The 24625-nt window shown below is 65.8% G+C and overlaps 1 protein-coding gene across 4 annotated transcripts; it reads left to right on the plus strand.

Annotated features, from left to right (window-relative positions):
* Window positions 1–31: 31 nt before the first annotated feature.
* SYT7 (synaptotagmin 7) lies at window positions 32–24444 on the plus strand. 4 transcript variants are annotated; one of them, XM_041410900.1, is made up of 13 exons: window positions 32–62; window positions 9995–10098; window positions 12050–12129; window positions 13361–13492; window positions 14070–14285; window positions 16578–16946; window positions 18705–18830; window positions 21095–21230; window positions 21644–21914; window positions 22273–22442; window positions 22850–22964; window positions 23044–23243; window positions 24060–24444. In XM_041410900.1, the coding sequence occupies exons 1-13, from the start codon at window positions 32–34 to the stop codon at window positions 24162–24164; spliced, it is 2055 nt and encodes a 684-aa protein (XP_041266834.1). In that variant the 3' UTR covers window positions 24165–24444. The 4 variants fall into 4 exon arrangements, with proteins under 4 accessions (XP_041266834.1, XP_041266851.1, XP_041266843.1 ...); XM_041410917.1 differs by lacking the exons at window positions 14070–14285; window positions 16578–16946; window positions 18705–18830; XM_041410909.1 differs by lacking the exons at window positions 13361–13492; window positions 16578–16946; window positions 18705–18830.
* The last annotated feature ends 181 nt before the right edge of the window (window positions 24445–24625 follow it).

Genomic DNA, 24625 nt, shown 5'->3' on the forward strand with positions numbered 1-24625 from the left:
GCCCCGCCGCGCCCCGCCACCGCCCGCCACCATGTACCTGCACCCGGAGGCTGCCAGCGCAGGTGAGCCCCGGGCCGCCGGGGAGGGGGGGGACGGAGACACGCAGGACGCGGGGACACGCACCGGGGGTGGCCGACCGCTCGCCGCCCCCCCGGGGATCCGCCGTGGCCGCTGCCCGCTTCCCCCCGCGCCTCCCCGGGAGTTACGGTAGTTTGGGGAGAAAGTCACCGCCGCCGCTGTCACCGCGCTGCGGAGCTGCCGGAGCCACCGACACCCCCCGCCCGGCGACACCCCGACCCCCGCGGGCAGCATCCTGCTCCCCAGCCCCCCAAAAAACACGGAGCGAGCCCCAAATCCCGCTGGGCGCCAGCGCCCAGACAAGCATCCAGTACATCCCCCCCTCTCCTCACCCTGCAGAGCTGCTGGAGCCCCGGATCCCCCCCGGGACACCCCAAGCCCCGGGGCCAGCATCCCGCTCCCCAGACCCCCAGCTAACCCCCAGACCCCTCGGCAGAGCCCCAAATCCCGCCATCCAGAGCAGCATCCAGCGGTCAGCCCATCCCTGCTCCTCACCTCCCGCCCCCTTCGTCCTTCTGGGGGTCCCCGTGCCCCGTCCTGCTGCACCTCCGGAATGACACCGGGACACGCGGGGGTGGGCGGCTGGGGAAGGGGCTTTCTCCGGCGCGGATTTGCTGAGCTCATGCTGGGAAGGCAGCAGTCGGCCCCGCACCAGGGAATCTGGGACGCTGGCGGGGACGTTTTGGGGGTGCCCGAGCCGGTGCGGAGACACAGGGATGCTGCCGGAGCGATGCGGATCAGCTGTCCCCGGCCGTGTCCCGGGGCCCGGGGAGCGGACAGAAGGACAGCGTGTCCTGCGGTGGCGTGGGGACGTGCCGGCGGGGACGCGGGGACAGCGGGCGCCGCCGGGGAGAGCTGCAGGTGCCAGGCCTGCGGGATCCGGCCGGCTGGGGCGCGCCGGGCACCGCCACGCGCTGTCACCCACGGCAGGTGACAGCGTCACCGCTGCCCGGGAGTTGGCAGCTCCGGCCGAGCCGCCTTCCAGGGGAACTTTGCGCCTGCCCGCGGGCTGAGCGCTCCCACCGGGAGCGGCTCCATCCCGTGCCACCGCGACCCCGCAGGGATGCCCGGAGCGCGGCACGGCACTGCTTGGCCCAAGGTCACCCGGCTGGGTGGCACAGGGGGGACGCCAGCCTGTCCCCACCGGCAGCAGCGTGACAGGGCTGCTCTTCCCTCCCGGTGCCCGAGATTTGCTCCTGCCTTGTTCCCCCTCCAAACTTTGCACCTGCCCCCAATTTGTCCCCCTTGTCCCTGCCAGATGTCCCCGTCGTTGGCCGGTGGGCCACTGACGGCTGCTTGTGCCATCGCCAGCTCTGCTTGGCGGGCTGGAAGCTCCCAGGGCAGAGCTCGAGCTGCCGGATTTGGGGGGACAGACCCCCTCTCCCCGCTTCCCAAACCCCGTGCTCCCCGGCTGCTGGGGCTCCCGTCACGTGGGAGTTTTCCCACGTCAGCGGCGGCGGCTGTGCCGTGGCGCCTGGAGCCCTGGGGTGCTGGGGGTGCACACACCTGTGCAGCACCCTGGCACTGCCTGCTTCCCTGGATGTTCCCACCTTTCCTGGATTTTCCAGACATGGTGCTGACGGGGGTCTGTCCCCCACCCTGATGGAGGCTGTCACCTCACACCCCCGCAGAATTTGGGAATTTGAGCCAGACAAGCCACATCCCGGGGTGAAGCAGTGCCTGTTGTTCCCCCAAAACCCTGCCCGAGGTGGCACCAGCCTCGTCCTCCTCGTCCCCTGCTCCGTGTCACCGTGCAGGGACAGTGGCTGTGGCCCCCAGCACTGGCTGTGTTTCATGGGGGGAGAAGATGCAGTGAAATTTGGCAACTTTGCTGCCCAGGGAAAGAGGGATCTGGGGGGTAACGTGGAGCCCGGAGGTGCTGCTGGGGTGGTCTGGTTCTGGGGTTGGAGATGCCCGAGGGACTCTGGGCTGGGCTGGCAAGGGGTGTTGGGAATTGGGATCAAGCTGAGGCGCTTCCCAAAGCAGCTCCGGCCAGCTGGAGGCTTTTTTGGGGAGCTGCAGGGGGCTGTGCTGCTGGGGGACCACCAAACCCTGTGTCAGGAGAGCCGCGTCCAAGCACGAAGCAGAGCTTGGGGCTGCTCGCAAAGCTGCCCTCGGTGCCACAGGGACAGCGTCCCCCTTGCTTTGGGAACACCGGACAGCTCCCTTGTCCCTGCCAGGCTCCCCCCCTCCCTCCCCATCGCTGTCCCCGCTGCTGGCACAGCTGTCCCCTCTGGGGTGACATTCGCATCCCCAAAGCTCCGTCTCAGCGCGGCCAGCAGGTGCCGGGGCCCCTGCTCCCCACGTCCCCATCTTTCCCGGCTGGAAGCGTTCCGAGCAGAGCCGCGCGGCGGCTGGAGGTGGTGAATCAATAACCAGGCAGCAGCTGCCTGTTTTCCCCCCGCACCGCCTCGGAGCGGGCGATGGAGCCCCTGGTGCTGGCGCGGCCGTGGGAGCAGCTCCCCGGGGCTCGGGAGGAAAGCCGGGCTTCCAAAGGAGCCGGCACACGGCGAGGAGCGAGGCGGGGGCCGGCGGAGGGGCTGGGAGCGGGATGAGGGAGCGTGACGGGCGGGAAGGCAGACAAAGAGCGCAGGGATGGCAGCGCACGGGCCTCGCCGGGAGCCGGGCACCTGCTGCAGCCTCGCGTCCCGCACGGCGCCACACGGAGCGGGAGCCCCAGCCCCAGCCGGGACCCCCGTGCTGCGCCGCTCTGGGGTCCCCCTCCCAGGCAGCCCCTCTGCTCCAGCCCCAGGGATGCTCCTGCCGGCGTCTCGGAGCATCCCCCGCGGCCTCACCCCGGCCCTTTGTCCCCCCACGGCGACTCCATCCCATTTTCCCCGGCGGGGGGGAGGGTCCACGCGGATGCCGAGCCCCCCACGGTGGGGGTTCCTTGCTCCCAGCAGTCGCCACCAATTCGAACCCTTTCAGCCTCCCCACGCCCGCACTGACGTGTCCCAGGACCCTCCTGAGCACGGCTGGGGCACAGCAAGGACAAGGATCTGGGGGGCTCCCCGCCGGGCGAGGGGTCTGGCAGGGAGGTCTTGCTGATCCCCCCTGACTCCGAGGAGCAGGAGAGGAGCTGGAGGCGGCTTTTCCAGCGCCTGATCTCGCGGCTTTTCCGCCTGCCGAGGAAGGAGGGGGGGAGCGGGGAATGAAGACAGATGCAGATAATATCGCTGCCACCCCCCGGCCCCCGGGGGCTCAGCTACAATATCCATTATGGATGGAGCCGGCAAGGGAACGGCTCCGGGAGAGCCGCCGGAGCGCGGGGACGATGGGCAGAGCCCCAGCGTCGAGCAGGGGGACGGACCCCCCTGGCTGTGCCTGGCGGGGGGGCCTGGGGGACGTGTGTGGGGCCGGGCTGGGCGTGGGGGGCGGCGGGCTGGGATGGCCAAGCGGAGCATCCCCCATCCCTGTGGGTGCCAGCCTGGCTGTGGCACGGCAGGCTCCGCGCCCGCCTGCCAGCTCCGGGTGTCCCCCCAGCGCCCCGTCCCCTCCTGGCGTCCCCGGGCCTGGCTGCAGGAGGGAGGGTCACCTTGGGGGGAGTTAATGAGGTTTGAAGGGAAGCGGTCGCGCCGGCGGGGACGGAGCCAGCGCGGCGGCGGAGGGACGGCACAGCACAGCAGCCTTGCTCCCGTGCCTCCGAGGGGGAAACAGCCCGAGGGATGCACCCCGGGGGGTTCCGGGTATCCAGGGAAGGAGGGGTGATCGGCTTTTCCCCTGCGGATGGGGCTGTGGGACACTGGTGGCTGCGGGGGCGAAAAGGGTGCTGTCCCCGCTCCACCATGGATGACCATCCCTGCTGCCCCATGGATGACCCTGCCTCTGTGTCCCTGGGGGATGCAGCCCCGCGATCAGGATCTCCTGGAGAATTTCCACCACCCCCACCTACCCCGAGTACCTTTCCATATCTGAGTTCCCAGTCCTCCCTCCGGGGCCTTCCTCGGCCCTTCATTCCCCTCCTCTGCCTCCTCCCTCCGAGCTGCTTTTCTCCATCTTTCCATGTGCTCCCCTCCAAGCCTCCTCTTCCTCTCCCAGCCCCGCCAGCCCCAGGGTCTGAGGGCTGTGGCCGACCCTGAGCATCTCCCATCCTTGAACTCCCTGCGGGAATCCTGTCCCCACGGTGGCCTTGCTGTCACAACACGTGACGTGACCCGGGGGGCACTGCCCGGGGGGAATCAGGGAGCTGGGGAAGCCAGCGGGGGCTCGTGGGGCCGGGATGGGCAGCAAGGAGCCTGCCCGCCCTTGTTTCCTGGGAGCCGCTGGCTCTCTGCCTTGCCTCTCTCCTGCTGTCACCCGAAGGGCTCGGGAATGATGGAGAGCCCCGGGGCGAGAGGCTAAGTGGCGACGGCGCGAGAGCTGGCAGTGCCACTCGGGATGAGAGCCCAGCCCGCTCCTCCGTGCCCGCTGCCAGCGCCAGGAGAGGATTCTGCGCCAAGGGAAGGGGGGCTGGGGTGACTCCAGGGTGGGGAGCGATGCCCAAGGGCTCATTTTGGAGCCGGGATGACGTGGAGCACCAGCCTGGCCAGGGGATGAGCGGCGTCCTCTAGGGAGCAGGGGCGGGGATGGGGATGAAGATAGGGATGGGGATGGATGAAAACCATGGGAGCAGAGGGGGCTCCGAGGTTCTGGGTGCTCCTCGGGAAGAGAGGCACTGTGGGGACCACGAGGCAGAGAAACCACACGGCTCTCCGGAAATCCTCGGCCAAAAATAGCCCAGCACCAGGGAAGGAGCGCCTTCCCTTGCCAAATTCTCCTTCCATCCCCAGCTCCTGCTTGCCGTGGCCATGGAGCAGGGATGGGTGGCATCAGGGCTGGAGGGGACACAGGAGGCACTCATCCATGCACGGCAGCTGGAGGGGATAGGGCATGTCCGGGAGCATCTGGCCAGAGCTGTGCAGTGTTTTGGGACGGGGTTCACCTGGCCCAGCCCCCTGTGGTGGGGCGGGTGTTGGCAGGTTCTGCCACCCAAAGCCCCCCAGGACTAGCAGCTCGGCGTGGGGGAGGCAGAGCCGGCCGGATTGACAGCTCCGGGGGATGGACAGATGGCTGGATGGAGAGGCAGATGTGTACGAGGGATGGATGGACGGATGGATGGATGGAGAGATTGATGGATGTGTTGGAGAGGGGGAGCACGGATAGACAGGCAGATGGGGAGCAGACGCCCGTTCTCGCCCAGAGCACGCCTGGGGTGCTGAGCTGTGGCACCACTCCTCTCCCCGAGGCTCATTCCAGGATCCTGCTGGGCAACGGGATGGCCGTGGGGCTTCCAGTGATCCCTCACATCTACAGAGCCACCTGGGAACACGTGGGCAGGTGGCACCACCGGACCCAGCTGGCCCAGCCCTCCAGCTCTTCCACGTGACACGCCAAGCCCGGCTCACAGCATTCCCAAAATGCCCACTGGGTTGTTACCAGGCATGGCAGCAAAGCTTCGTCCCCCTCCGTGCCCATCCCTTCTCCCTCTCCCTGTGCCAAGGGCTTGGATTCCACGCTCCTGCTGTGCCCGCCGGGGTCCTGGCCGGCTCCCCCCAGCCCGGGATCCTGCACAGGAGCGAAAGCTGCAAATTCACAGCTTTTCAGCTGCATCCTAAAAATAAGAGGTTTGGGAAATATCAAGCAAATGAGTGGGAGGATGAGAAGAGGAGGAATTAATGGCCTGGCGCCAGGCAGGCAGCATCTGGGAAGCCCCGGCGTGACAACGCGGCCACCTCGCTCGGTGCCGTGCGGCCCTCCACCCCGGCAGCACGAGGGGCTGCTCCGACGCCGCATTCCTGCCCTATCCCTTCCCATCCCACAGCTCCTCCCCGGCACCACCATCCCCACCAGGCTCGGCGTCACATCCCGCTCCGGCTCCGCAGCTCACGACGCCGACGGCGCACGGTGGAATGTTGGGGGGGGGGGCGGGGGGACGCGCTGCTCTCTTGGCACCTTCTCCCGCTGCCCTTTTCCCGGGAATGCACGCGTTTCCGCTGCCGGTTTGGCGGCTCGGCACGTGGAGCCGTTTCTCCGTGTGGAGCCGTGGATGTCGGCTTTGATCACCACTTCCAGGGAGCTCAGCGGGAGCTTGGCCTGGCGGGGCTCCCCACAGCTTTGATTTTGCCCCCCCAGGGTGCTTGGCGTCCATGGATCTCGCCGCTGGAACAGGGTGAGTGGGAGGATGCTCCAGGAGATGGGGCTGCAGTACTGAGCAGCTGCCAGGGAGACGCGGTGTCCACAAAAGCTGGGAATTTTGGGGTCTGGACCCAAAAATATGGCCCTGAGAGCCTGGACAGGGCCATCCTCACTGGGACACCTGCAGAGAGGTTGGTTCCAGCCGTGGTGCCACAGGTGTGAGGCTTGTTCCAAAGCCTTTGCTCATCCAAAGCCTCTGGCACTCCGTGGAGATTCCAGCCTCTCCATCCTGAGCAGGAGCTATTTTTTGGGAAAGCTGGAGCCATCCCTGGATGCCCCTTGCAGGGGCTTTTCCTTCCCAGCATTGCCCCAGGGCTTTGGCTGGAGGTGATGGGTCTGAATCCTGGGATAGGCACAGGGAAACAGGGAACTGGGGGGAGATGGGTGGAGCTGCCCGTGAGGCTGATGGTCTCACTGAGCCTGTCCTGGAGCTGAGTGTGCACAGGGCCACCGGCACCACAAAGCCACCAAGGTGTCCAAGGCTGCTGGGCTGCACAGGGACACTGGGATGCCCAGGGCCACCAAGGTGCCAGGGCCACCAGGATGCACAGGGACACTGGGATGCTCAGGGCCACTAAGGTGCCAGGGCCACCAGGGTGCACGGGGACACTGGGATGTGCAGGCTCACTGGGACGCACCAAAACCCACAGGATCACCAGGATGCCCAGGACTACCAGGATGTTCAGGGACACTGGGATGCCCAGGGCCACCAGGACGCACAGGGATGCTGGGATGTGCAGGCTCACTGGGATGCACAAGTCTACCAAGAAGAGCAGGATTACCAGGATGCCCCGGGCCACCTGGATGCACAGGGATGCTGGGATGTGCGGGATCATTGGGATGCCCAGGGCTATCAAGAAGCACAGGGCCACCAGGATGCTGAGGGATACTTCTGGGCGCCCCTGGAATGGGCTGTGCCATGGCTCCCACATCCACCATTCCTGCACACACCGTGTGTGGGATCTGTTGGCACTGGCAGCTCTTCCCAGCTCCAGGTGCATCTTGCCGGATCTCCGACTCGCACGCCGCTGGAGAGAACTAATCCCTCTTGGATCTCCACACCTCTCCTTGTGCCGGGGTCGGGTTTGAAGTGTTTCCTCACATCCATAAAGGCCAGAGCTCACTCGTGCTCCGGAGGCAGCTAATCCCGAGCCCGCAGGAGCGGCGGATAAAGGAGGATAGGCACGTGACGGCATCCCTGTCTCCCAAACATTCCCCATCTCCCACCCCAAAGTGGGCACTGTGAAGGGTGCAGGGGGTTCCCTGCCTGTCCCAGATCTGCCATGGAGACCCTTCCCCTGTATCCAGAACTCTCTCCACTGGCACAGGGACCCTCTCCCCTGACATGAGACCCTCTGCCTGCATCCAGAGCCCTCTCCCCCCGGAACAGGGACCCTCTTCCCTGGCTCACGCAGCACCACACAAATCCCACGCTGGAGAACTGCGGCGCTAAGGAGGCAGGTAATCCCCTCATCAATAACGGCCTGAAAAAGTGGAATTATATCCCTTCAAGTGGCATTGAATCCTGATGAAAGAGCCGCAGGGATGTTCCACCCCCTTCCCAGCCTCCGCAGCATCCCCTGCTCTGCCAGCACGTGGGACGGGATTGGGACCTCGATCCCTCCGAGGAGGGACGTGTGGTCTCCGCCTCGTGGCACCCCCTCACTGTGCCCTCGGGATGAGGCAGGACCGGCGAAGGGCCGCTGGGATTTGGGACCGCAGGGACCCCATGGCCGTGGACCCCCAAGTCCCACCCAGCTGTCTCCGTGCTCCCGCCTGGATGCGCGCTGGCAGCCGCGGAGATTTATGGAGAGCGGCAGGGAAGGAGGGCCAGCGGCGGCGTAAACAAGCGTCGCGTTTCCACCTTGTCACCCGCTCCCGGGGCTGTGTCCCGGTGCCACGCAGCTCCCGCGTCCCCCCCGGATCCACCCGCCCCAGGGCATCCCGTGCCGCGCATCCCAACGGCACAGGGACCCCCACACCGCGCTCCAGGGTTGGGGACGCGCCAGGAACTCCGAGCGGCTCCGAGTCTTTAATTAATCGAGCGTTAATTGCCTGGAAAACGAGTCATTTAAGTCATGCTGAGGGCGGCGCAGCCTGGGGGCCGGAATCCCTCCCCCCGCTCTGGGGACACGGCGTGATCCCACCGGGAAGGGCCGGATCCACCTCGTGCACAGGGACACCCCTGGAGCCCCCCAGGCGGGATCCCGCCCGTGAATCCATCAGGATCACGGGGTGACGCCAGGTTTGGGGCGGTGGTGGCACCTTGGCACAGGGAATTTGGCCCCGGGAGCCGGCGCTCGCTGATGTCCCTCTCCAGGCACTGCCACGGCCCTCGCAGTGCCCACCCCTTCCCTCGCCTCCTCCTTTGATTCCCAATCTCCAGATTAATTTGAGGATGAACTCGATCCCGCGAGGACCGAAGGATCTGTCGGAGCTCCGGGCTCAGCCAGGGGGGTCACGGTGCTCCCAAGCTGGAGCAGGGAGCACCAAGCGGCGGGGCAAGGAGAGCTCATCCCAATTCCCAGCCCGCCCAGCGGTCCCGGTGCCGCTTGCGCTGGTCGGGGTCGCAGCCGAGGGGCGCCCGGCGCTCCCCGGCCGTGCCGGCTGCTTCCCATTCCCCCGGCAGCTTATCCAGCCGGGGTTTATAAATGTTGGAAATTAAGGGCTGGTCCCAAATTCCCTCCTAGGCAACAGTTGCTATGTGAGTTTTATACACAGGCTCCTCGTGATCCGGGAGCGATGGAGGAGCTGCCTTTGGATGGAGAGAGCGCGGGTGCTGCAGGGGGGACCTGTCCCCAAAACCACCCCCACCGCATGCCACCCTCATCTCCTGCTCAAGGATTTGCTATAAATCCCCCCTTCATGGTCACCACCCCCTTTCTTCGTCGGATTCCAGCGGGGATGTGGGAGCTGCGGGAGCCTCGGCACGTGCCGGGGGCGATTCCAGAGCCCTGATCCCCCCTCCCGGTCCACTCTGACTCACCCCGGCCTCGGAGCCGCCGGGAATTTTCGTTACAATAACAAGGTCTGCGGGCGAATTAATTATTAACATTTATTGTTTAATATTTATACTGCAGCACCGCTCCCGGCGCTGCTCCGGCCTCGCTGCCTCCCACCGCCAGCTGGGGCTCCCGCCACGGACAATCCCATCCCAGCGGGCACGGCGGGATGCGGAGCATCCACAGGGATGCTGTGGTGAGGGTCCTGCCTGGAGACAGAGCTGAGCTGGTTTGGGGTCCCACTGGACCCCTCCGAGCCGCCTTGGGTCCGTATCCTCACCCCACGGTGGTCGTCCTGCATGCTGGGAGCCTGGATGCGAGCAGAAGTGCTGGATGAGGCTGATGGGTCCTTCCCAAGCTTTTGGGGTCTCCAAGGTGGCCCCCAAGGTCCCCAGGCTGGGGAGGAGCAGGCCTGCACTGCCATTTGGGATGAATCCATGTGGAATTGGCCCACAAAGCAGCGGCCGTGGCCTTTGTCGGCTGTGCCGGCGCTCCTGGGGTGCCAGTGGGGATTAAAGCTCCAGCCTGCACTCCTGGGAAGTGCTCAGGCCGGATTGTCCCCAGGACACACTCGCCGGGAGCTCACCCCAAGGGGGTGGCCACCGTGACGGGACACTGCAGAATGGAATTGGAACCTGTGGGACCACATTCCCTGTGCTTTCCCTCCCTGCACCCCGGCGCAGGCGAGGAACACCCCAGGATTTAGGTCTGATCCCCCCTTTGTGCTCTGCTCCCCCCAGGGACCCCCTCCCGCGACGTCCTCCTGGTCTCAGCCATCATCACCGTCAGCCTTAGCGTCACCATCGTCCTCTGCGGGATCTGCCAGTGGTGCCAGCGGAAAATGGTGAGTGTCCCGCTTCCCTCCCGCCCTCCCGGCATCCCGGCGCGCCCCCCGTGCCGCCGGCCAGGGGGCGATTCCCTCTTCCAGGGCAGCAGCCAAGCGGAGGCAGCTCCCCGGAGCTGCCGGCTGCAGCTTTTATTTGGGCTTTTCCGGATGTGCTAATGAAATGTTTGGGCGAAACTGTTTGTGTGGCACAAAGGGAAGTTTCCAAATATATGGATATATATTGGTGACGAGCCGGAACGAGCTGGCCCCTGTCCTGCTGGGCACGCTCCTGCCTGGAAAAGCCCCGTGGGAAGGCGGCCAGCCCGTCCCTGGCAGCGCCGGGTGCCGTGAGCCATTCCCGCCGCCCGCTGTGCATCCCTGCTTCCCTCCCCGACTCCCACCGGGGGCTTGGGACAGCGCTCCCTCCCGCCCCGCGTCCTTCCTCCTCCTGCTGCTCCTCTCCCGGGAGCAGGACGTGCTCGGCCACGTTTCCTTCGCCATCGGAATCGAATCTGGGTCAAGTGCTGCGATGGCAGCGGCGCTTCCCGCCAGGGAGATGCCCACCCCCAGCCGTGGGAAGGCAGCATTCCCTTGGGAATGGGAGAGGGGATCCGCACGGCGATGAGGCAGCGGGAGGTGCGAAGGGCCCTTCCAGGTGCCGCCCAGGGGATGGGGAGAGAGAGCTGGAGGAGGAAAAAGCACTGGAAAGGAGGAGGCTGGAGCTGGCAGAGGAACAAAGAAGTGTAAATTGGCCGGGAAGGCACATCCCAACCGGGCCTGGAGAGCACCCGGAGCTGGAGCGGCTCTGTGGGAATGACAGCCAGGCCTGGCCGGCCGGCTCCGGGCCGTGCCCACGCCGCCACCGCTGCCGTGTCCTCAGGAGCCCCGAGCCACCGCAGCTGGGGACACGGATTGGGAGGTGATTCCCTCTAGGATGGCCTGTGAGCATCCAGCAAGGTCAGGCACCCTTGTGCCTCCCGCTGGGATTAGCCCATGGGCATCCAAGGAGGTCCAGGTGTTGCCCTCCAGCTCCTGGCAGCATCAGCCCTTGGGCATCCAAGGAGATCCAACATCCTGCAGTTCCTGGCAGGATGAGCCAGTGCAAATCCAAGGAGGTCCAGGTGTGTTTCCCTGCAGCTCCCAGCAGCCCTTGGGCATCCAAGGAGATCCAACATCCCTACAGCTTCTGGCAGAATTGGCCCTTGGGAATCCAAGGAGGTCCAGGTGTTCCCCTGCAGCTCCTGGCAGGATTAGCCCATGGCTGCCCAAGGACACTGTGCTGAGGATCCAGGTGTCCCAGCAAGCCAAGGAGATAGCTCCATGTAGATATGAAGAGGCTGGGAAGGAGGAGAAAGGAGAAACATTCCCCTTCCACGGGCAGGCTGGGTCAGGCCTGCCTCCTGGGATCCAGGACAGTGGGATGGGAGGGCTGGTTCTCCACCCCATCCTGCTCCAGCAGCTGTTCCCATCCCACCTCATCCACCTGGCACTGCATGGAGCATCCTCGTTCCCAGTTGTTGGATAATTGGCATTAATTGGCTCCTGCCCACCCTGGCTCAGAGCAGCGCTCGGAACCTGCCGGAGTGCCCTGATTACCAGCCCCAGTTTGGAGCCAGCTCCAGCTTCATTATCCTACGGCAGCACTTCCCTGGCGCTGGGAAAGGTGAACTCAATTAATTCAGGCACAATTAGGCCTAAAATTATCCACTCCTTCCCAGTGAGGCCATGGAATGGGATGCTGGTGGCCATGCTGTCCTCAGGGTGATGCAGGGCACGAGCGCCCAGGGACCAAGGGATGGAGCCTTTGGGAATTTTGCTGCCTGGATGGGTGGGATGGAGCCTGGAGACCATAAGGGAAAGGGCAAAATCCATGTCAAGTTCTCTAAGTGGTGGCAGCTCCCATCTTCCATTGGGATACTCCAGGGGTCCTCTGCAACCCCCCGACCCCCCTCTCCTCTCTTTTCCACAGGGAAAGCGTTACAAGACTTCCCTGGAGACTGTGGGAACTCCGGATTCCAGCCGAGGCCGCAGCGAAAAGAAAACCATCAAGTAGGTGCCAGGATGGGGGGGGAGAGGAAGGACAGAGGTGGCCATCCCTTCTCCCAGCTGGAGAGGGGCTCCGGGAGACTGGGAGAGCTGGTGGGTGTCTCCAGCATCCTCGTGCATCCCACTGAGCAGTGGGCATGATGGAGTCACGGGAACAACGGCGTGGGTGTCCCCAGGGATGCTCCAGGCCTGGGTGTGTGGATTCTGAGCTCTGCCCAGCGGGGCTGGAGCAGCTCTGCATCCCACGGGCATTCCATGGAGAAAGGAGAGCCAAGCTGGGATATCCCACGGCACTGGGTAGGGAGTGAAGTGGAGCCTGGAAGCTGAGGGTGTTCTCCTGGGCATCCCAGATCCAGCACTGCGTCTCCACACCCTCTGCAGACCTCCAGGGAGCAAGAAGCTGGACCACCAGTAGGGAAAAGGCTCCTGCCTGGAATAAGCCTTTGGAAAACTTCCTCCCATGGTTGGTCTGGGTGTTACCGGGGTGCAAGGGCACCTGGACTGCTGCTCCCAGCCAACCAGGATGAGCTGGGAATGGAGGGGAAGGCTCATCCCACCCGATGGCATGGCACAGGCAGCTTTCCCAAACTCCAGCGCATTCCATACAGCTGGGATCAACCCGGAGCTGCAGGTGGGCATCGGAGACTTCTCCAGTCTCCCAACACCAGCGGGGAGCTGCTGGGCCCCCCCAGCCCCTGGCACGCAGCTCCAGTGGCTTCCCAGAGCCAGGAGGTCCAGGTTCTGTGCTGGCAGCAGGCTGGTTCCATGGGAAAGGATCCGCAAGGGAAGGGATCCGCAGGGGAAGGGATCCGGAAGTGTCCCCAACACGCAGCAGTGTCACAGTTAACCAAGCGCTTCCAGGACCCGGCTGCTGAGCAGGCGAGGACACACGGACACGCGTGCCGAGGGCGCACGGACACACCTTTGGGAATGCCGTGCAGGCGCCGCACTCGCCGAAACCCCCGTCACCCCCCACATCCTTCTCTCCTTCCCAGCCGGCGGAGCCGCCCGCTCCTGTCTTTCCGCAGCTCTTCCCATCCTTCCGTCCATCCTTCCGTCCGTGCCCGTGTGTGTGTGTGTGTGTGTTGGTGTCCAAGGGTGGGCTCCCCGTCTCTCTCCGCAGGATCCTGGCGCTCCGGGGGCGGAGGGCTGCTTTTCCTTCTCTCTCGCAGGAATTCAGCTTCTCTCTCTTGTATTTCCCTTTTCTTTCTCCCCCGGAATCCGGCCGCTGTAGCGATCTAGACAGAGACTTTTGGAATAACAATGACAACACAGTGCAGCAGAAATGGAGCTCCTACCCTCCCAAGGAGTTTATCCTAAACATTTCTCCTTACGCTCCGTACGGTGATCCGCGCCTTTCCCTCAAGTGAGTCTCTCCTTACCGAATTTGCTCCGTGTAGTGAGTATATGGGCAGCACCCACTCGCCTTCCTCCTCCTCCTCCTCCCCTTTCCCTCCACCTTCTCCTCCTCCTCTTGCTCCCGGGCTCCCCGCACGCCACCCCATGGGCCGTCCCATGGAGACGAGCAACCCCTCCTTCCCGCATTCCCGGGGCCGGCCGGGATCTCCCTCCAGGACGGGGTTGCGCGTTGGGGGCACCCCCTCGGCGCGGGGACGGGTCCCCCCGGGGCTGGGCTGCCGGCGAGCGGGACCCTCCTTCCCGACCCCTCTCCCTCCTCCGCCCTTTCTCTTGGATGTTTTGCCGAGGCCCCCACGCATCCCGCGCCAGGACCCCCTTTTTTTTTTTTTTTTTTTTCCTTTGCAGTGCTGATGTCTCTCTTTCTCTCTCTGTCTGTCTGTCCGTCTCTTGTCCGTCTGCCCCCTCCGGCTCTGTCGCCCTCCCCTCATTCCCCGACGGCTCCCCACGTTTTCCACGTCCATCCGTGTGTCCGTCCGGCTCCCTTCGTGTCTGTCTGGGGGGGTCCGGCCGCCGGCCCGGCCCAGTGGCTCTCTGTTATCAGGGGCCAAACTGACGGCGTCGGCCGCCGCCGGGCTGTCCGGGGACCGCGACGGCCGGCCCGGGGACAAGCAGCGGCTCGGCGAGGATGGAATGAGGAGCAGCGTGTCCGCCCACAGCGAGCCCGGAGCTGGAAAGGCCGCACGGGGCCGCTGGCACACGGTGCAGAGCCACTTGGCCGCAGGGAAGCTCAGCCTGTCCAAGTGAGTGAGCACGGCACGGTCCGGCACGGCACGGCCACGGCCTGCGGGCCCGGGCGCCCGCTCCCCGCTGCGGATGCGCTTGGATGGGGGCCACCGACAGGACCCCGGGGCCGCCAACAGGTCCCCAGGACCACCGTGCCGTGGGAGAGGAGGCGTTTCCCGTTCTCCCAGCGGTGTTTTGGCTCAGGGGCAGCAGAGGAGGCAGCCGGGCAGGAGCAGCACCTTTGGGTGCTGTCCCCAGCGCTGAGGGTGGCCCTGCCCGATCCCGCTGGGAAGCGGCTCAGCATTCCCAGCTCGGGTTCTCAGGGCAGGCAGCACCACCTCGGTGGTGTCCCAAAGGCAGGAGGTGCTGTCCCATGCTCCCATCCCTCAGGAACAATCAGGGACAGTCTGTGGCATTTTCCCCCCGTGCGCTCCCTTGGCCCCCGGCACAGCCACCGGACCCGGCGCCGGTGCCACCACCTGATGCCGAGAAAAGTTGGGGAAAGTTCGGGATCGATCAGATTTAGGGAAAATCCGAGCTCTGCCAGGCTCTGCGGGGCTCCAGGCCGGGGTGGGGGTCTCGGCGAGACCCTTCACTGCTGGCAGCGCCGTGGCTCTGGCGGGGCCTGACGGGGGTGTGCCGGCCGTGGGCTCCGTCCGGCGTTCCCCGTCTCTGCTCCGGTTCTCCGCGCTGGGATGTGGCAGCCGGGGGGTCCCGGCGCTCCGCGACAGCTCGGTGACACCGCCCATTTGGCGTGAGGCTGCTGCGCTCCAGTCGGGCGCTGGGAAGCAGGAGGGAGAGGCCAGGAAAAGCGGGAGCGGCGCAGCCTTCAGCCGTTCCCCCGCTGGGAATCCGGACAGACGGACGGGATGGAGCAAGGCGGCAAGGGCAGGGTTAAGGGGACGTGGCGGAGCACCTTGTTTTCCAGCATCCCCTTGGCGCAGCGCCGCCGGGACTGGGGGTGTCCCGGGGGTCCGGGCCGAGGGTGGGGCAGTGCCGGTGCCGGGGGATCCATCCGGGCACGGGCAGGGCGCGGTGCCGCCTGGCACGGCGCTGGAGGAGCTCGCGCCTCCAGCTGGCGCGGGGCCGACAGGAGCCAGATTTAGTTTCCTGTGACTGAGAGGTTGTAAATTGAACTAATTTAGGATTCGATAGGAAAACGAAAGGAGGTCGGCGGCAGCGCGGAGGGGGGGGCGGCAGCGTCCGGGCGGTGCCTTTGGCCCCGGCCGTGGGGCGCCGTCCATCCTCGCTCTCCGCTCCTCTCCACTCCCTTCCCTCCTCTCTCTCTTTCTCCCACCTTTCGCTCTTTCTTCACCTCCTTTTTTTTTTTTTTTTTGTTGGTTTTTTTTTTTTTTTGGAGCTGTCTATCCCTCCCCGCTCCCTCTGTGTCCCCGCTGCTGGCATTGCACGACGGCACAGCTTCGCCCCGCGGTCCCAGCCGGCAGCGCCGGGACGGGGGCTGCTGCTCGAGGCCACTCCTCGGTGCCAGGCCGTGCTCCCGGGAGGTCTTTCCTCCCCTGATCTCGCGGCCACGAGCTTCCCAGGCTGCCGTGGGCAATCCGGCGCGGCTGCATGGGCTGCGCCACGCATGTGCTGCATGGCCAGCGCCGCTTCCTTGGGGCATCCCGCTGCTCTCTCCGCTCCGCCGCCCACGCGAAGCCCGTGCGCCCCGGGCCGCGCTGCTCCGCTCTCCGTGTCCCACCAGAGCTGCGTCCGTATCCCCCAATCCCACATCTCCCACCCCGGTTGGAGCCTGGCTTGGCCCCGGGGACGCCTCGCTGGAATGTCACCACCACGGGGGGTTCGGCCCCCCGCCGCGGCGCTGCGGGATTCCCCCCTTCCCGCAGCGTCCAGCACGGAGGGGATGGGACGCCGAGCCCCCGCGGCGCCGCTGCAGGGTGCTGGGCTGGACTGGGAGGGACTGGGACGCTGGGATGGGCTGGCTGGCAGCACGTGAGCGGGCGCCACGGGATTTGCCTCCACGCAGCAGCCTAATTATCCCGCAGAGCAGGTCGGCCGGCGTGCTGGGAAGGCGCTGGCGGAGCGGCGGCCGCGGGAGCGGGTGGGCATCCGGCCCTGGCGAGCCCGCCGGGAGGCAGGATGGTGGCGGCCCGAGCCCCCCGTGCCGCCGGCAGGGCCGAGCCGCGGGCGAGAGGCGGAGGATCCGGGCGCTGCCCCCGCTGGCTCCCGCCGGAGCGCTCCCTGCGCTGGGGCATCTTCTCTCTAACTCTCTTCTTTTCCTTCCTCCAATTTTGCCCCTTCACCTTCTTCTCCTTTCTCTCCTCTCCTCTACCCTTCCTCTCCCTAAGTTTCGAGGACTCCACCCTGTCCACAGCCACTACCCTTGAGTATATCCCCACCTCAGCAGGCGATCCCAAATTCCAGAGGCCCCGCACGCTCGTGCGCCAGCAAAGTCTGCAGCAGCCCCTGAGCCAGCACCAGCGCGCCAACCACAGCCAGCCCACCACCAGCCAGAGCCTGGGCCACCTCCAGGCCCACAGCGGCTCCTCCGCCGCCGCCGCCAACTCCCGGGGCTCCCGCGGCGGCCCGGCGCGCCAGGGCACCGCCGCCGGCTCCAAGCAACGGATGGCCGGGGGCAGGAGCCGCTCCAACCCCGGCAGCTGGGACCACGTGGTGGGGCAAATCCGCAACCGCGGCTTGGACATGAAGTCCTTCCTGTAAGTGTGCGTTCGCCATCACTGCCCTCTGCATTCTCCTCTCCACCCCCTCCATTCCTGTCTCCATCCCTTCCCCTCCTTTGCTCTCTCTGCTCCATCGCTCTCCATCACCCTCTCATGTGCTCTGTCCCTCTGCTCTTTTGCTCTCTCCACCCCTCTCTCCATCGCTCTCCTCTGCTTCTTTGCTCTCTCCATTCCCTCTCCATCCTCCTCTGCTCTGCTCTATTCCTCTGTCCATCCCTCTCTAGAACCCTCTCTCCCTCCCTCTCTCCTCTGCTCCTCCCTTCTGCTCATCCCTCTCTCCTCTGCTCCTTTACTTGCCCCGGTGCGGCCGCTCACCTGTCATCCCCTTGGGGACATGTTGCCCAAGGCCTGTGGGAAGGTCCATGTCCCCCTCGGCTCACGGGGGGCTCAGGGAAAAGGCTCCTGCACTTCCCCAAAGCGCTTTGCCACAGCCCTGGCCGTCCCCTTCCATCCCCAGGGACGGCCACCAGCGAGGTCCCCAGGGAGTGACGTTGTCCCAGGTTGTCACGGTGTGGGTGGCAGAGCCTCCCGTGCCAGGGTGACCGTGAGTAGGGCCCTGATATCATTCCCTGCCAGAGGAGCCATGGGATCTTTAATCCTCCTTAACCCCATCTCCTCCATCGGCTCTGGATTTCCATCATCAAACCCCAGGGACTAATCCGAGTCCCGTGTTGTCACCGTATCTCGGCACATGACATTGTCCCTCCTCTGCAGAGCTGGGCCCCCCGGCTCCATCTTCCCTTGGATTCTCTAGCTCCTCCCTGGCCGTTGTTTGCCCCCTGGCACCCTGGAAAAAGGAATGCTGAGATCCCAGCTTTGCTTTCTGCAGGCTGATGGCACTTGGAGGGGGATGCAGGACTGACCTTGCCCCTCCATGAGTTGACACAGCACTTCCTGCATCAGGATTAGACGAGATACACAAATTTGGGTGCCCATCCCACCCCTTCCCGCTCTGGTGAGAGGGCTGAACCTTCCTCCAGGCACCCTCGGGTGCACTGCCCAAGATCCCCTCTCCACTCTACCCTCTGCTAGGTTCCTCCCAGCTCCATTTCCCGGCTTCCCGATGTGGAGCTGCGGCTCAGCATCCATCCCGAGGGTCACGTTCTCCCTGTTTACCCAGCGCCGGTGCTGGTTCCAGCCTGGCTTGGCGGAGAGGGAGCAGCCGCAGAGCCCAGACGTGCCGAGTCAGCGCCGCTTCCCAGCGGAGGAGCCGCTGTCATTTCCCACCGCCTCTTTCCCCATCCATCGATTTTTCTTTCGCTCTTTCACCCCGTTCATCCTCCCCGGCGCCGCGGGTAAATGCCCGGGTTACAGACCCGGGCGAGGACCCGGAGAGGTCAAAGAGCCTGGCCATGGCACCGCCAATCCCTTCCTCCATGGAATGATGCTGGCACCCCACTGCTGTCACGCTCTTCCTCATTCCCGTCCCCTCCAGGCATCTTTTCCCCCCTTCATCAGGATTTTGGCACCCTCCCTTGCCCGGACCGGTGGAGGAGAGGGACAGCGCGGGTATCCACGCCTGCCGGGCTCCCTGGAGCCGGCGCCTTTCTCCCCACAGCCCTGTGCGCCCATCCCGGCCACCGCCACCTCGCAGGAGCCGGCGGGGAGAGCCGGGGTCCCCTCGCCGCCGGGGGTCCGCGGGACGCCGCCGGCTCCTGCCGGTTCCCTGCCTGACGCTGTGTTCTCCTCTCTCTTTCTCTCTTTCTCCCGCTGCCGGCGGGGCCGCCCGGGCAGGGAAGGCCGGATGGTGGTGCTATCCCTGGTTTTGGGACTCTCAGAGCAAGATGACTTTGCCAATATTCCCGACCTGCAACCCGCTGGGACGCAGCCGAACCAGGCGAACGCTCAGGGGGACAAGAGGTATGAGCGAGGACGAGGCCAGTCCCGCAGGAGGAGGAGACGAGGGCCTCACCCAGGGTGGAGGAGGAGGAGGAGGAGGAGGCTGGCCTCGTGGAGCGCGAAGGTTGGAGCGGCACAGGGTGGCCCAGCGGGCACCGGGACGTCTGAGCTCTCCCCGGCAGCGGCACCCGCGGTTCTGCCTCTGGAGCAGCGGCACCGAGAGGACCCCCATCCCTTCCTCCTCCCTCCTCCCTCCTTCCTCCCCCTCCTGCCCTTTCCGGCCCTGGCTGCATGCGGGGAGGGGGGGCGGGGGGACACGCTCAGGGACAGGGGGACACCGGGGGTACCCCCCAAGTGATGCCGCATGGGCTGAGCCGCGTTCCATCCCGACACGCTGCTGCCACCTCCATCCCGGCGGGATGGGCAGCTCCCCTGGGGATCCGGGGACACCGCTGCGGTGGCAGGGAGGCAGAGCGAGCGCCACAGGCCGGGAGGATGCCGCACCCCCGTTCTCCTCCAGCACGGCACAGCCCCTCGCCTCCGGCTGCTCCCCGCATTCCCGGCGTGCCGCCGGCTCGGCAGCGCACCCGGCCCCGGCCCCGGCGCCCGGCCGCGGCCACCGGCGCTGGCTGGCAGAGGCAGAGGGTCCGTGCGCCGCCGGGAGCGGGTGTTCATCCCTCCGGAGCGGGGAGGAGGTGTGAAGCCGGCGGGCGCTGCCTCCCCGTGTGCTCGGCGTGCGGATGAACTGGCACCGTTCTCGCCCGCCGGCTATTTTTACTCTGCTCCGCTTGGTTTCGCTCCATCTTTTAGCACTTCCCTCCCCAGCGTCGCGCTGCGCAGCCGGTCCCCGCCGGGAGCACCGGCAGCCCGTGCCGGCCGCCGGCTGCCCCGTGCCGAGGGGACGGGGACGTGGGACACGGCGGGTGGGTGGCTGTGCCGCAAGACCCCGCTCCCCGCTTGCCTCAGCTGCCCGCTCCGAAACGCCATCCCAGCACATGCATGGCATTCCCCACCTCCATCCCTCCCGCTCCTCGTTCCCTGGACTCCGCAGGACGTGGCGGGATCAGCCGGCGGAGGGGACGCGCTCCGGCAGCCTCGGCTCTCTCCCGCCCCCCGACGCTGCCGACCACCCGCTCTTCTTCCTCAAAACATCTCCTCCATCCCTGTTTCGCAGCTTCTTCCTTCCAGCCTGTCCCCGGCGGCTCCAGCCCGGCGCCTCGGCGTGTCTCCTGTCCCGGCGACTCCGTCTGTCCGTCCACCCGCCCCGCTCCTCTCTCCCATTCCCTCCCGGCAGGCCGGCGCTGGACGACGCTGCTCCTCCTTTCTTTTGCTCTCTCCCGCTCTCTCTCCCGCTATCCGTGACCTCCGCCGGCATTCCCGGCTCCACCGGCGCCTCCTCGCTCAGCGGCCCGGCCGCCGGCTCCTCCACCTTCATTTTCCCTGGTTTTAACCTAAGTTTGCCTCCCCAGCTGCCTCGGCCTCTCTGGTCCTTCCTGGGTGCCATCCTGTGTGTGCGTGTGGGTGTCCCCCATCGGCCCCCCCATGTCCCCTCCCCGCGTGTCTGCGTGTGCTTGGCGTGGTGGTGTGTGTCCGTGGCATGTTGTGGCTTCCCGTGTGTCCCTGCGCCTCTCGGTCCGTCTGGTGGTTTGTCACCGTGTCCCAGCTCGGACAGGAGCCGTGGCGGGGGGGTGGGAGCACCCCGGGCTGCCTGTCCCCTCCGCCACGTGCCTGTGTCCCGTTGTCCCCGTGCCTCATGGCAGCGTGGCCTCGGCGCATTCCCGCCTGTCTCCATCGCTGCTCTGTCCGTCCGCCTCCCACCGCTCCCGGCTGCCCACCCTGCCTGGCACTGTGCCCGGGAGCCACCGTGTGTGGGGACAGCCAGGACAGTGATCCCAGGAGTGTCTCAGCCACAGGAAAGTGGGGCAGGGGGCAGCGAGCCCACGTGGAGCACCCGTGGGTGCCTGGCACCCACCGGGATAAGAGGGTGTGGTGTGTGAGGAGCAGCCAGAGCCGTGGGTGCTGTGGGGACCGCGCTGTCCCTGCCATCGCCACGGGACGTGGCCAGGGGGACCTGCTGCCGTGTCCTAAAGGTGCCAGGCCACCAGCTGGCTCTGGGAGCAGGGCCAGGATGCTGGCGGGCTGCAGCCACCCTGTGTCCCGGCAGCGTCCGTCGGGCGCTGGCACAGCCCAGGCTCAGTATCCGCTGGCAGAGGGTGCCCGGGAAGCCCCTCGCTGTCTCGCTCTTGGCTCCCGGCCCCTCTCCTCCAAGGCCTCTCTTCCTGCAGGTTGCCGGCCGGTGGGAAGGCTGGGAATGCGGCACCGGCACCGGGGCAGCCGCCGCACGATGAGTCCGACCGCAAGACGGAGCCGCACTCCTCCGTCTCCGACCTGGTCAACTCCCTGACCAGCGAGATGCTCATGGTGGGTGGGTGGGCTGTGCTGGGTTTGGGGGTCTCCACGCTCGGTATCCAACCCTCCCAGCTCTTCCCTGCGCCATCCACAAGCGCTCCGGCACGTCCCTGCCCGCCGTGCCAAGTCCCCGTCGGCTGAGCCGACGTGCCGCGGACGCGTCCCCCGGGCTGGCACGAGGGAGCGAGCGGTGCTGGACATGTGAGGGATGCGCTGTCAGGAGGAATTTGGCTAATTGGAGCTCCCGTTCCGCGGGACGAGTGGCGCCGAGCCAGGAGCCATCGGAAGCGGTGGGGGCAGCAGGAAGCCGGGGAGAGGCTGATGTCCCCTGACAGCTGGCGGGGCCGGGGTCTGGGGGACGGGGCTCGGGTCCCCGCCAGTCCCCGGCACTGCGCTCACCCCCCTCGTCTGCCCCCCTCCCGCAGCTCTCCCCGGGCTCCGAGGATGACGAGGGCCACGAAGGCGTCAGCCGGGAGAACCTGGGCCGCATCCAGTTCAGCGTCGGCTACAACTTCCAGGAGTCCACCCTGACCGTGAAGATCATGAAGGCGCAGGAGCTGCCGGCCAAGGACTTCAGCGGCACCAGCGACCCCTTCGTCAAGATCTACCTGCTCCCCGACAAGAAGCACAAGCTGGAGACCAAGGTCAAGAGGAAGAACCTCAACCCGCATTGGAACGAGACCTTCCTCTTCGAAGGTATGGATTGGGATGGGCTGGAGGGGATCAGGGTGGGAGCAGAGCCTCGTGGGACCCTCCTGGGGTTCAGCTCAGCTCAAGCCACCAGAGTGGTGGCTGGTGGTGATGCGATGGGTTGGCCAAGCCACTGAGGCCAGGCTGGATGTGCATCCCATAAAGGGGATGTAGGGGAAATTTTGGAAGGCTCTGTGCCCCCATGGGTGGGTGCAGATGTGGGAATTAATGTGGCAGCAGCTCCTTGTGCCATGGGCTGCTCCCTGTCCTCTGCCTGGTGCCAAGGTCTTGCCACCAGGACAGGGAGGGTGGAGCAGTCCTGGAACTGCTCCTCACCTCCTTTGGTTTTCCATCTCTGTCACAGGGTTCCCCTACGAGAAGGTGGTGCAGCGGGTGCTGTACCTCCAGGTCCTGGACTACGACCGCTTCAGCCGCAATGATCCCATTGGAGAGGTGTCCATCCCACTCAACAAGGTGGACCTGACCCAGATGCAGACCTTCTGGAAGGACCTGAAGCCCTGCAGTGATGGCAGTGTAAGGCCCTGGACCCCCCCATCCCCCAGGGGAGGGGAGGTGACTCCCTGTCCCTGCAGTGTCCCAACAGGACCACCCCCCCTCCCAAGAGGGACATTTTCTGCTTCAGCATCTGATGGAGATTTTTCTCTTCCCAAATTTTATATTAAGTAGCCTAAAGTCTCATTTTGGGTCAAATCAAACTGTTTCAGGTAGACTTAAAATGAAAGTTTTTTCTTTCTCCTGCCTCCAGCAAGACCAGAAAACGTCCCACTGGGGGTGGCCCCATTTCCTCCTGCCCTGATTTTCTGTGCCTTCCCAAACCCCACCCTTGGGCTGCTCTGGTGGGGGTCCCGTGCCAGCACCCTGCTCCCACAGAGGAGCTCTGGGGGACGTGGGTGTCCTCAGAGAACGTGTGTGTCCTGCAGGGAAGCCGTGGGGAGCTGCTGCTGTCGCTGTGCTACAATCCCTCAGCCAATTCCATCGTGGTGAACATCATCAAGGCGCGGAACCTCAAAGCCATGGACATTGGGGGCACCTCAGGTACGGCACCGGCTGGCCCCTATCCTGGGCAGCATTCCCTAGCTCCCCTCCGGGGCTGAGGGATCTCCTGTCCCACCAGATCCCTACGTGAAGGTGTGGCTGATGTACAAGGACAAGCGGGTGGAGAAGAAGAAGACGGTGGTGATGAAGAGGTGCCTGAACCCCGTCTTCAACGAGTCCTTCGCCTTCGACATCCCCACGGAGCGGCTGCGCGAGACCACCATCGTCATCACCGTCATGGACAAGGACAGGCTGAGCCGCAATGATGTCATTGGCAAGGTGGGTGACACGCCTGAGGGACACCCAGCTGGGAATCGGGGACAGCCAGGCCCAGGCTGCCAGCGCCCGGTGCCATCTCCAGTGTGAAGCGTGGTGCAAACCCCTCGTGCTGGGTGTCACGGCCACAGAGGGCTGGAGCTCTCCCAGAAAGGCAGGGATGGAGGGATGGGAGTATGGGGAGCCACACCAAGATGGATCCCACCCCCTGGGATTACTCCCAGAGACAGGAGAGGTGGAATTATCCATGAAATCACCCAGCTCATCGTTAGCGCAGCGATGACAAATGAGCGGCATAATCTCCATCCATGATCCCCAAATGCCGTGCTGAGGTCGGGAGAACTCAGCAGCTGGGATAAATCCATTAAATAAATCCCCAGATCAGCGCCGCAGGCTGCTGAGCAGGGGCAGAGGGGGCAGCGTCCCCAGTGTGGGCACATCCAAGAGCCCCATTCCAGGGATGGACAGGCAGTGGCCATGATATCCCACTCTCCGTTAAAACCCCGCCGTGGCCTGAGGCTCGCTAATCACTTTTGATCTCGTAATTAGGAGCGAGCTCTGCTCCATCCCGGCTCTCCGGTGATGATCCGCGGAGCCGGAGCGGTGGCACCGGCTCCCCGAGGTGGCAGCAGCAGCAGCGAGAGCTGGCACACGCGCTTTTCCGCGGCGCCATATGGAAAATTGAGAGATAAAAATAGCCCGGCTCTGTGCCGAGCCGGAAAAGCGGGGCTGGAGCAGTTTGGGGGTGAAGGCGTCAGAGCCGGGCAGCGGGATGGGGATGGAGAAGCCGTGGTGGCTCCAGGGATGCGTTTCCCGCAGATTTACCTGTCCTGGAAGAGCGGTCCCGGCGAGGTGAAGCACTGGAAGGACATGATCGCCCGCCCGCGGCAGGCGGTGGCACAGTGGCACCAGCTGAAGGCCTGAGCGCCCCCGGACCGCGGGCTCGGGGTCCCCCTTCCCAGCTCCCAGCCCCTTCCCGCGGCGCTCCCGGCCAGGGACCGGCGGGACAGCGGCCTGGCTCGCGGGAACCCTGCGGGAGGACGGGGACGGAGCCCCCCCGAGCCCCCGGGTTCGCCTCTCCCTGGGGTGCGGGGGATGCGGAGCCGCCCCCAACCCCGGCCGAGGGGGTGCCAGAAGCGATGTCCCCCCATCCCTATTCCCACCACCGGGCAGGACTTCTGCGAGTGCTTCCAGCCCCGCTCCCGGAGCCCCTCGGCCCCTCCCCGGCCTCGCCCCCTCCCATTTCAGGGGGTCAGGCTGCGGGTGCAAGAGGGACCCTCCTCCCTCCCCGTTCAGCTCCATAAAACCTCTCGGAGCCGCCAGCGGAGCCACGGCGCCCCCCTGCCCCGCCCCCTCCCGCCGCGCCCCCTCGAGTCTCCCGGGGC

This window comes from Onychostruthus taczanowskii, unplaced genomic scaffold, assembly GCF_017590055.1.
Source record: "Onychostruthus taczanowskii isolate IOZ18803 unplaced genomic scaffold, ASM1759005v1 scaffold101, whole genome shotgun sequence".
Taxonomy (NCBI): domain Eukaryota; kingdom Metazoa; phylum Chordata; class Aves; order Passeriformes; family Passeridae; genus Onychostruthus; species Onychostruthus taczanowskii.